The sequence below is a fragment of the Henckelia pumila genome, chromosome 4 (genome assembly GCF_033568475.1).
Source record: "Henckelia pumila isolate YLH828 chromosome 4, ASM3356847v2, whole genome shotgun sequence".
Lineage (NCBI taxonomy): Eukaryota > Viridiplantae > Streptophyta > Magnoliopsida > Lamiales > Gesneriaceae > Henckelia > Henckelia pumila.
The window spans coordinates 132,368,128-132,380,752 of NC_133123.1; the positions used below are offsets into that span (position 1 = coordinate 132,368,128).

Sequence of the window (12,625 nt, forward strand, 5' to 3'; positions counted from 1 at the left end):
AATTCAGTGATTTCCAAAAATGCCCATCCCTATGTCATTTTAGGAAATCCCACTCCCTTTTGTTAAGAAGTCCAACTTCTCTTTCATTAAATTTAACTCTTTAAATTTAACTATCTCTACGGGGTTTTAGTAATCCATTACTTGTGTAACCCTCAATGGTTCAGGAATACAGCTAGCCATGGCCTCACAACTCCTTGTGACTCGGAACAACAATTTCCGACTTACCCATCGAATCATGGTAAGAGCGCCTAGCAACATCGCCCCATGATTCCCTAGGTATTACTGATAGTGCCTGCAAGAACCAGTAGATTTTGGTTAGCGTACAGTACGGTCCCTTCATCCATATATCCCGATCGAATCAACAACCATTGGTATATCGAGAGTCGTTCGAGATTCGATAACTATGCAATACATCTTGAAGATCAAATAGTGACATCGCATGTGTTACTAGGAAAACCCATTAACCTAAAACACATCATGTACTCTGGCCAGAGATTCGTCACACTAATATCTCCTCAGATCGCATAGGATATCCACACTCGCAAGTATGTGGTGAATCCTTGACAACAAAGCATCGACTCCTATATGTGTCGTAACTGTACCCAATCCCGACACCTGATGACCCCAATAGAGTCGGTAAATGAGTCAAAGTACAGTACTAGCATATAGAGTCTCAATGATGTTTCAAGTAATAAGGACTAATGGTGTACAACCAAAACCGCGAACTGTATCCACTCGATAAGTGATAACCACTTGGAAAGTCCGAATAGGGTAGTTCGATCATTCATCATATGAATATCCATTTGCATGCTTTGAACATCTCTATGTTCCATACCAATGAAACGTGGTACTCGGCATCGCAAATGCTAGTCTCAATCTCGAGCGATCCTTATCCTTATTTGCGGATGGCTCAATTGACTAGGAACTGTTTAGAATATACAGTGACTATAAGATGTGTTTCATGATAGACATCCCCATGTGCTACCACATCTTACATACACTATAGTATATTCAAGGTCTTTATCAAAACAACAATAGTATATCATAATATAACATTATGAAGAAAGATAAAGTCAATGCCATTATAAAAGTGTAAATTATATTAAACAAAAGATTGTTTATACATAGAGTCACAAAAGCCCTTAGCCCAAGTTGGCTAACCGGGCACCCACTCTTTCATCTATTGCTATGAAGTGATGCCTTTCGGGTTAAAAAATGATGGGGCCACGTATCAAAGATTGGTAAACAAAATGTTCGAAAAATTGATCGGGCGAAGTATGGAGGTCTATATCGATGATATGTTGGTAAAAAGCATTATGGCTCTCAAGCATGTTGAAGATCTCAATGAATGTTTTGAGATATTGAGGAAATACAAGATGAGGTTAAACCCTGAGAAATGCGCTTTTGGGGTTCGAGGAGGAAAATTTTTGGGATACATGGTTTCTCAGCGAGGAATAAAGGCGAATCCTGAGAAGATTAAAGCAATTCTAAGCATGGCACCCCCCAAAAGTATAAAAGGGATGCAAGAGTTAACATGAAGGATGGCCGCCTTGAATCGTTTTATTTCCAGATCGGCTGACAAAGGGTTGCCGTTCTTCAGAGTCCTAAGGCAAGGAAAAGGTTTTCATTGGACCGAAGAATGTCAGCGTGCCTTCGAAGAGTTAAAGAAGTACCTAGCAACATCACCATTGCTCGTGAAGCCAAAAGAGGGAGATACTCTGCTACTCTACCTAGCAGTGTCGGCTGAGTCAATCAGCGCAGTTCTGACGGTGGACAGGGAACAAGAACATAAACCCGTGTACTACATAAGAAAAGTACTGCAAGGCTCCGAGCTCCGATACACTAACATGGAGAAGTTTGCCTTAGCATTAGTAGTGGCAGGAAGAAAGCTGCGTCCCTAATTTTTATCCCACCAGGTGGTCCCGCTAACAAATCACCCTTTGAATAGAGTATTGTCCAGCCCAGAGGCGTCTGGAAGGATGACCAAATGGGCCATCGAGCTAAGTGAATATGGGATTGAATATCAGCCACGCCGCGCCATTAAAGCAAAATTTATAGCAGAATTCATAGTAGAAATGGAAACCAATGGCGCAGGAGTTTCAGCTCCCACTTGGACGATCCATGTAGATGGATCCTCCACATCCGGGGGGAGTGGAGCAGGAGTGTTAGTAGAGAATCCGCAGGGAGATCAGTTCTAGTACGCCATCAAATTTCGTTTTCCAGCATCAAATAATGAAGCAGAATACGAAGCACTTATCATGGGAATAAAATTGGCTTTGGCGGCAGGGGCCGGAAAGCTGATCACTTATAGCGATTCACAGCTCATAGTCAATCAAGTTCAAGGGAACTACGAAGCCAAAGAAGATAGTATGAAAGAGTACTTATCAAAGGTGAAGGACCTTCTTGTTCGTTTGGAAAATTTTGAAATCAAACAAATTGCTCGAGCTGAAAATGAAATAGCAGATTAACTGGCCAAATTCGGCAGCTCCGCGTCAGGAATTAATAGCAGGACAATTACGTTCATCACGTGTGATAAAGAGGAAATAGGAACGACAAGTCTTGACATCCTATGTGGAAATCAGGGTGAGCCAAGTTGGAAGGATGAAATCATCAAGTACCTGTCAGAAGGAGAGCTTCCCCCGGAGCAAGACAAAGCAAGAAAGCTTAGGGTAAGAGCCGCTCGATTCACTCTAATAGACGGAGAACTGTACAAAAGAGGGTACTATCAACCATACCTAAAATGTCTCGATCCTGATCAAGAAAATTACGTGCTCCGGGAGATTCATGAAGGAATATGTGAAAACCACTTGGGTGGAAAAGCGCTGGCAGGAAAAGCACTTTGTCAAGGCTACTTCTGGCCAGCAATGAGGAAGGATGCACTCGAGTTAGTGAGATGATGTAGAACATGCCAGGAACATGCTAATCTTCAGCACCAACCAGCAACACGGCTTCAACCAATCGAGAGCCCAGTACCTTTCGCCTAGTGGGGAATGGACCTTGTAGGACCTTTTCCCCTTGCAGCAGGCCAAAAGAAGTTTCTCATTGTGGTTGTTGACTATTTCACAAAATGGGTCGAAGCAGAGCCTCTTGCAAAGATTTCTGAGAAAGAAGTGATTGGTTTTCTCTGGAAAAATATAATATGTCGATTTGGAATTCCGCGAAAGCTGGTGTCCGACAATGGCACTCAATTTTCCGGAGCCAAATTGAGGGAATGGTGTCAAGGGCTGTCTATCCAACAATTCTTCACCTCGGTCGGACACCCGCAAGCTAACGGACAAACCGAAGTAACCAATCGGACCATATTACAACACATAAAGACACGACTCGGAGAGGCCAAAGGAAAATGGGTTGACGAACTACCCAGTGTCCTGTGGGCATACAGGACCACTCCCCGAAGCTCGACAGGAGAATTTTCGTTCAGTCTGGCCTATGGGGCCGAAGCCATTGCTCCTGCAGAAATAGGAGAAGATTCACTAAGGATAAAGCATTACAATGCCGAGGGAAACCAGCAGGCTTTACGGGCATCCCTAGACCTCATTGAGGAGCTTAGAGAAGGGCGTCAGTACGAGCCGCAAGTCACAGAGCACAAATGACAAGGACGTATGACCACCGAGTAAAACAACGAACTTTCCAAGTGGGAGACCTGGTAATGAGAAGAGCCGATGTCCTACACCCCGTAGGAAAGCTGGACCCAAAGTGTTAAGGACCATATAAATCAATCGAAATCGCCCGAAAAGGAGCTTATCGCCTTCAGCATTCGAGCGGGAAGGTGTTGCCTAGAACATGGAATGTTGCAAACTTGAAGAAATATTTCCAGTAACCCAAAGTCGGTTTTCCTTTTCAGTAATGCAACAAGAGTAATAGTTCCGTAGTTGTAATACGTTTTGATATTAATAAAAGTTTTTGTAAGAGCATCACATTATACTTTCTCCCTTCACAAAACTACATGAGCAAATCACACATGTTTATTCATGTACTTAAAGAATTTTTAATCGTCACCAAACCCTGGTCGTCAAAAAAACAAGTCACCTAAAGCATAAGAGGCTTGGCCAGCCCAGCTAAGATACTTTGACACCGTAAAAGGTCAAGACGAACAAGAAGCCCCCACCACCCACGAGGTAGGTGTATGCTTTTCCAAGTGACACGACAAACCTTGGGGACCTGATCAATTCCCAAGTACTTGAGAGTATAACAATAAGGAAATATTTCAGAACAAGAGTAGAATAAACCAAGTTATATAGCAATATATAACAAAAACCAACTCCAAAAAATAGATGCAAAGTATAAAAACATCGAAATATCGCTCTCACAGGAGCTGGAAAGAGACTATGATAGTAATTCCAAAAAACGCAAAATCATCTAAAGGACAACTCTCTACACATAAAAGAAATATCATGGAACTCCAGGAGCATCATCTCCCTGGAGGGAGTTCAGAGCCTCTATAATCTTGAAGTCACCAAAATCATCAAGGGGCGCAGCTACCCCGGCATATCAGACGGTCCCATGTCCGGATCTGGAAAACCAGGGCCAATCATCTTGACCACATTCTCCAAAACACGCTACTCGCGGAGAATCTGGCGGCTCTCCAGTATCAACTCATCATGGATCGCATAGGCACGCAGAAAAACTTCCTCCTCAAAATCAGCAGAGGCGCAATACAATTCAACAGCCCTCTCCTCTAAACCCCTCTGCAACTGCAACCTCGGAGGGGAAGACAAAAACCCAGCTCCAGTCTGCACCTCAGTGTAGTGCCTCTCATAAAGGGCACTATGCTCGAAATGAAGAGTCTCCCCCTCCTTTTACTTCACACCGAGCTTCTCCGACCACTGACGAAGTTCTTCCTTCATGCTAGCATTCTCCCCTCCCAAACGAAGAATCTCCTATTTCGCCCTAACCTCCGAAGCTTCAAGGTGAACAACATCTTCCTTCAGTTTCGCCAACTCCTTCAGAATCTTGGCCTCGTCAGCCCGAGCCTTGTCCTCTCGAGCCTCCGAGCTCGTATAGCGGACAAAATCTGAAGCCAATAGAAAAAATAAATAAAAACATTATTGAAAATATCAAGATAAGGAAAATAAACTCTTCAAGCATACCTGACAAGAGCCAAGGGCGATAGACTGGTGTAGGACCGAGGAGGATCGAGGGATCAAATGGCCCAAATCATGATCCCCCACTACCTTGGCCCCCCGCCTAAGGCCAATCTCAAAATCACTAGAGTCCCAGAAGGACTCTGCACCATCTCTATTCACCCCGTCAAGAAGCAAGGGGTGTGATCTCGCTTTCCTCACCGAAGAGGATGAAGCCTCCCGAAGTTTCTTCGCAGGATCAGCAGGAAGAACTTCACCCCCTTTTTTACCCTCCTCCATCGGCCTCTTGCCCGCCCCCCTCCGGTGATCAAGAGCACCAGCACCCGAAGCTCTCTCATCAAGCAAGGAAGGGATACCATGGCCCTAGCGTCCCTGTGGTACCATGCCTCGGCTCTCTCCAAAATGAGGAACTAGCGCACCAACACGATCAGATGCATCTCTCCCATTCCCCTTGTGCTTCGGCCCACTCCAAGGAAGAGGGCGGCCGGAAGTATTCTCCCGATGACGGAGCTTACTCAGGTCAATCTGGTTACCTGTAAGGGAGATTGCATACATATAAAAAATGGTTAGAGCTAAACGAATATAAGCAGTAGGTACAACAAGAAAATGATTGCACACGCAAAAGACCTAAATAGTACCAGCACTAACTAAACACCGAGGGTCGAAATTTTCGTTAAAGAGCCCCAGAGACCGACACTGTGATTGAAGCTCAAGAATAGATCCTTTATTCTTTATTATAGTAAGCCCAGAGCTCCAATCCACATGCACCCCCCACCCGCAATCTTTCGCATAAAAGAAGTCTGATTTCCAAGCAACTCGGTGAGATCGAAGTTTACGTAGGAACCTATTTTTCGGACGGGGCTGGAAATATATATCAGAGTACGGTTTCGTTGGACGAGCCGAGAAAAGTGCATGAAATAAATCCAGGCTTGGATCCAAGTCAAAAACACTCACTTGAAGTCAAAATCCAAAAAAATACAGAAGGGCATTATGAGTTAACTGACTGAGACTGACACCTAAAATTTTTATTAACCATATCAGGATAGGGCATGGAGGAATTGAGAACCCGCTGTTCAGGTGTTCAACATAAACTGTGAAAAAACCAGAAGGCGGAGAGTGATGAGAGTCACCCGGGCACACAACTATAATATCGCAGGATCTGGGTATTCCTTTACAGCGGCACACATAAAAAACGCTTTCACAAGACAAAGGATGGGACACCGTGGCACCAGGAATCCCACCACTATCAGAGTCACTAGAAGAACCTGAGTCGGGCTCAAGGTTCAAATAGACAGGCTTTGGGCTCTGTAATGATATCGGCACAACATCAAGTGGGACAAAATTACTTGAACGGACAATACCTACACTTAAGCTGGGACTATTAGCCGGCGAATCAGTTTCAGCATACCGCTCAGAATCAGGGCTATGATTGGACTCAATTTGGGATTCTCGCAGAGACATTAATAAGGAATATTCTTTCCCTCTACCGCATCCTACGTAATTTTGCGAAGATGTCACGAATTAAAGTTTATACATTTGAGATTATTCCTTGAAATATTACTCAAGAATAATTAATGCATAAACATGCAACATATATATACATAAACAAATATACAGTCAATAAAATTATTTGGATAACACATAAATACAGTAACAACAATCAACCCGCTTTTTCCCCTCCCATCTCCGTCAAAACAGTAAAGTGAGCGACACCCGCTCCATGCACACGCAACATAGGATCACGCCGATGCCATCACTAAACAACCACTACAAGCGACATCCGCTCCCCACCGCCAAATCTCCGCCAAAACAGTAAATGATTGACACCCGCTCTCCAATCAAAACTCCACCGTGAGCGACTCCCGCACCCCCCCCCCCTTCCCAAAATCCAACACACCAAAATATGCGACACCCGCTAAACACCTCGAGTCAAACACAAAAATGAGCAACGCCCGCTCTTTACCCATCACCATGGTGCACGCCGCAGCACCTCTCCCCCACCATCCCACCATAGGCCGATCGCATGCCGCTGCCCCCATCTCCACCAGCCCCCACGCCGTCCCATCATCACCACGGCTCGGCCACATCGTCATGACCACTTCTCGCAACGCACCAGTCACCATCGAGCCATCATCACCATTACAGTCTTGCAGCACCTCCATCACCTCCTACGAAAGAACACCGCGAGCTCGCCTCACCATGAGCCCGCCGCAGCTGGTCCACCACCATCGCATCCCACGGCCGGCTCATCATCACCCCCCCCCCCCAATCGAGCGACACCCGCTCGTGAGGCCATCGCAACCACCACCTACACAAACAATCACCACCGCAAAGTTACCTCCACCATCTATCCATGGACGCATCGCCACTTTCTCAGCCCAACAGCACGCCTCCCCTCCCTTCTCCGCCAGAAACAACCTGGAGAGCATACTTCGCCCCTCCATCCACTCATCGCGCTAGGACAGCCGAACCACGAGCTTGGCTCCACGGCCGTCATCACCCTCTGCCCTGCACCTCCGCCACGAATCACGCCGCCACCATCACCCCCAAGCGCCATCATCTCGCCACCATGGGCCCAAATTTGTAAAACTTGCACAAGGCGCCTCCATTGGAACTCGATCGGCGACTTATTTTCCGCCTCGTCTCACCTCCAATCGGCCGCAATCTCCCCTTACCAACAAGCTACGAATAACAAAACAAAAAAACAAGCCCACAAAGGCATAGGCGAGTTGGTAAGGCCTGAGGTGACGTGGGAAGAAATTCCCCAGCGTTGCGGGTTCGATCCTCGTGTGGAGCATATTCCTCATTGAAATATTTGGGGGTATGCTCTGGGGGTTAGACCATGTTATTCCCTTCCTCAGGTCCCTGCCTACTCGTGCACATCCCTCGATTTAACCCCCGCATGAGCCAATGGGCCTCTGACTCATGTGGGATGGGGTCCCCTTCGGGGTCAACCCTTTTTTTTTTTTGACAAAACAAAAAAAAAACAGCAAAAGGAAAAATAGCAGGGGAGGGGAAGCATAGCATAGAAGAAGGGGAATAGAAATACATCGGGAAAGTGATGTATAAGAAAGCAAGGAATAAATGCTCAAATAAAGGCCCCGTTTGGATTTGGTAGACATTTTTAAAAAAAAGCACTTTTTTAAGCTATAATTTTTGGCTTTTGAAAAAGCTCTAATTTTGACTTAAAATGTGCTTATTTAAGCACTTTTTTGGTCAACCAAACACTTTATTAAATGAAAAGCACTTAAAAAAGTGCTTTTTTGGCCTAGCTTTTGAAACCAAACGGGCCTAAAGAATAAATAAAAGTGAAGAGTACGTGCCTGTCATCTCTTGGAATTTGTGCTAGGCGCAAAACGTCTGTGCAAGTAGGGTTGGAAAGACCTATTTATAATAATAATTAAAAAAATAATAATAATTAAAAAACCCTAGTACCAAGAGATCAGCTGCGGCCCAGCCCATCTAGATTTGACAGCACGGATGGGGAAAAAATCCCGATTTAGTCCCAAATGTTGTGGGTCGTGCCCGATTTAGTCCCAAATACATTTAATGAGCCGATTTAATCCCAAAAATTTTACTTTTTTTCCCAATTCATTTTTCCGTCCTTTTAAGAGTTAAGATAAACGGGAAAAACATTACACACACTTCATCTCCCAAATTTCTTCCCCCAAATTTCATCGGCCCTAAATTTTTTCTACTGAAACCTACTTCTTAGCTGCTGTCAAATTCCTCATCAGCCATTGCCGCCGAAGCCTAGCTGTTGGCCACCACTCCTTATTCAAGGTTTTTTTTTCAAAACTCTTTTCTCTGTGTTTTAATTCTCCAAATAATCTGCTGTTTTTTTTTTCAATATTTTCCTTCAGATACAAACACAAGAATTATATATATGCTTTGTATCTATGCATTACCGTGAGAGATTCGGGGCTAAAACTTAATCTTAAATTTTTGTTATTATTGAGCAGCAGATTTTGAGTAGTGGAATATACTTCTATATTGCAGATTTTGAGCAGTAGAATATACGTCTATATTATCTTCTTTTTTAAATTTGTTTTTTAGTATATTTTCTTTTGAACATATTTACTGTGTAGAAATTTCAGGATGAGTAGCTTTAATGGAGTAATTATATAAGCATGTTACTGTCGTATAATTATTTGGTGGTGTAACATCGGTATTTGTGGAACGAACAATGAAGATTATGTATAATTCAAGAAATTGTGGAACAAGGCAATGATTAGAATGCGATGTATTTTAATTTTTTCCTTTTAGTGTCTTGTTTTGCTGTTCTCACAAAGTTTTTGAGTTCCGGTATTAACTTTATGTTTTTTTTTGTTTTGATGCTTATATGGAGAAGTAAGTTCCAGCTTCTTCCTCCACGCCTAGTTTCAAAGAAAGGTTGCACGCTACTTCCAGTGCAAGTGCAAGTAAAGAATCTACTCAAGCTGAAAGTTAGCCGAGTTGAAAAATGCGCTGTCAAATTTAGCAAACGAGAACAACAAATGTGCAACGAGTTTTGAAGCGACGATGGAAGATATGAAGAAAAAAATTGAATATTTGAATCTATGGAAATTACTGGTTGATGATTGAATATCTTATGGAAATCTGAGATTTTAGACTTTAAGATTTTAGAAGTTGATTTTATTATTGTTAAGGATATTGAAACATGTTGTTGGTCGTGTTTTGTAGTGCAATATTATGTGTAAGAACTTTGCTGAAGTTTTAGTTTAATAACATTGCATGATTTCTTATATTTTACTTTGTTGGTATTTACTGTTATTAGTTTACTCCAGTCATTGATCCTTGACTAGATACTTAAATGGTCACCGCGTCGAATTCATATACAGATGCTCCAACATCGACAATTGATTGTGGATTTTTTCTAAAATTCTGGAATTAAAATAACTTGTGTTGTTATAGAATCATCCAATTACTATTTAGTAATATATTAAATACTTAAACACTGGACTTGAATCATGACATTCAAAAACCAAATTCAAATGTGTTTGGAAGTTAGCAAGATATAGTCGAACTATTTTCTATATACAACCAGAAGCAAATTCATGTACAGCCGCTCCAACATCAACAATTTTCTAAGCATTATTCAAACAAAATATATAAAATCACATAAATTCCCAAAACCAGAAGCACATTCATTTCAATAAAATCACACTCATTTCCAGAACCTGAAATCACATTCATTTAAATTCACATTCATTTCTAGAACTAGAAGCACATTAATTTCCAGAACCAATCCTAAAAAAATTCCAGAAGCACATTAATTTCTAGAACCAATCCTAAAAAAATTTCCAGAAGCAAACTCATTTCATGAAAATCACATTCATTTTCAGAACCAATCCTAAAAAAAATTATAACAGGAGAACACTCATGCGCAGAACCAATCCTAAAAAAAATTCCAGAAGCACACGTTTCTAAAACCAATCCAAAAAATTTATATAAAATAAATAATGATCCAGTTAAACCTGCGAACATCATCTATAACCAAAAAAAATAGCGATAGAACAAGCAACTCATCCACCAAGTACAACCAAAAACCAAAAAAAGATATTGATAGAAAAAGTTACTCAAAATTAGATAATTCATACACCAAGTCCAACCAAAAGACAACAGTTTTTGGTGTCAATTTGTTAAGGTTCAGCAACCTAGACAAATAGTCAAAACATGAAAACATATCCCTGACAAATTCAATTCTTCATGACAGATGGTTTTGAAGAGGTAGACTGTTGTGAAGCTGATTGTACATCTCTAGGTTGAACACCCATGGAAGATCGTAGTCGTGATACCATTCTCCAAATATCTCCCACTCCTAAGAGTATATCCAATTTTGTGCCAAAATTTAATGGAATATTTATCTTTGAATCCAAGATCTTCAGCAAAACCCCATAATTCCACAATTGCTAGCTTATCAAGATCAAAAAAATCGAAATATTCAAAACTCCCCCCAATGTATTGATCATGATTGCCAACGGAATTCAATCTTCCACTGTAGTGCATTTTAATTGTAACCAAATTTGGTTCTCTGAGTATCCCTATACAAAAATTAATAACGCAATTATTTCTCAAAAAATGAATAATATAAATACTAGTGCGAGACAATGGAAAATTATAAAATTACCGTAATCTGGAGTGCTCTCCACTGAGGAATTACTTCGTTTTGCCATTATTTATCCACCCAAACACCGATCGATTGAAACCTATAAATATAATTTAAGCACATCATCGTCGGCACATCAAGAGAATACATAAAGTTTTTTTTATCATTCAATTCAAGATTTTTAATTCAATCTTTTCTTTATAACAAGTCAAATAAATAACAATTAATCATGAAAACAGTTTTTCCTTGACAATGAAACATTTTCCAAATTCCAGCAACCCAAAACCAGGAAGCACATTAATTTCAATTCACATTCATTTCCATAGCCAATAAAAAAATTCGAGAAATATACTGTATGGTCCACTCCTTCCTTTCATTTTTGAAAAGACTCTATCTTGTAAAAAACAAGTAAAAAAATATTTTGAAACAAACTAGTAAAAAAACTCGAGCAATATATTTATTTTTCCATTCCTTCCCTTCATTTTTGAAACAAACAAGTAAAAAAAATTCGAGCAATATACCAGTCGTTGACCACATACATGTAACTCTAGAAAGCAGAATTTTTGAAACAAACGATTAAAGACTCTATCTTGTATGGTCCATTCCTTCCCTTCATTTACTACACCCAGCCATTGACCACATACAATACATACAGAGAAAAGAGTTTGGAAAAAAAAGAAGAAACCTTGAACAAGGATCGTCCAAAAAATAGTGGTCCGACAGCGGACGCCGGCGACAGTGGTCGGTGAGGAATTTAGACAACCGGGGAGGGGGATAAGACGATTTGGTGAGAAAAATAAGGGCAAATGGATTTAATAATGGCAAGACTTTTCCCGTCTGTATTAACGTTTTAATCGACGGAAAACCGGATTGAGAAAAAAAGTAAAACGTTTGTGACTAAATCGGCCCATTAAAGGTATTTGGGACTATTTCTTGTATTTTTATCAGCATACGCCATCCGTGCGGGAAAAATCCCGGTTTAGTCCCAATTATTTTGGGTCGTGCCCGGTAAGATATTTTTTTGTGGGTAATTATAGTACTCTCGAGTATCTTCAATAAATTGCAATTACTCGAGAGTGCGGGGCTTATGATGGGTATATGTATATTTTTAATATATAAATAAATAAGATGGTTCAATTTGCGAGAGTAATATTTTTCAAGGACTAATTCTTAATTTTGGAGTCCTGGTGATTAATTTGCATTTTTGGAGCCTAGGAGGGTTAATATGAAATTTTAGCTCAATTTTGCCTATAAATAGAAGTGAATCTCTTCATTTCAGGGTAAGTGACTCTTTATCTTACAAAATCTATTTGCTCTCCTGTTTTGTGTGGAGGTGATCGCTGACTTGAGCATCAGAGGGTTTTCACCCGGCGCCTCTAACGTGAGTTCGTGAATCAGGTGACAGCCCAAAAGGTGGACGTACGACTTCTTC

General features: G+C 41.3%; 1 protein-coding gene and 2 long non-coding RNA genes across 3 annotated transcripts; 2 read left to right on the forward strand and 1 right to left on the reverse strand.

The window, feature by feature from the left end:
• The first annotated feature begins 2,258 nt into the window (after positions 1-2,258).
• On the forward strand, positions 2,259-2,897 carry LOC140861768 (uncharacterized). The gene is made up of 2 exons (XM_073264782.1): positions 2,259-2,377; positions 2,486-2,897. The coding sequence occupies exons 1-2, from the start codon at positions 2,259-2,261 to the stop codon at positions 2,895-2,897; spliced, it is 531 nt and encodes a 176-aa protein (XP_073120883.1).
• A 5,806-nt stretch (positions 2,898-8,703) lies between these two features.
• LOC140867628 (uncharacterized) lies at positions 8,704-9,836 on the forward strand. The gene is made up of 2 exons (XR_012145210.1): positions 8,704-8,867; positions 9,436-9,836. It is a non-coding gene; the product is annotated as an uncharacterized lncRNA (long non-coding RNA).
• Positions 9,837-10,678: 842 nt separating this feature from the next.
• Positions 10,679-12,005, reverse strand: LOC140894428 (uncharacterized). Its single transcript, XR_012153823.1, has 3 exons — positions 11,879-12,005; positions 11,248-11,293; positions 10,679-11,128 (listed from the first exon to the last, which is right to left on the reverse strand). It is a non-coding gene; the product is annotated as an uncharacterized lncRNA (long non-coding RNA).
• Between the last annotated feature and the right edge of the window lie 620 nt (positions 12,006-12,625).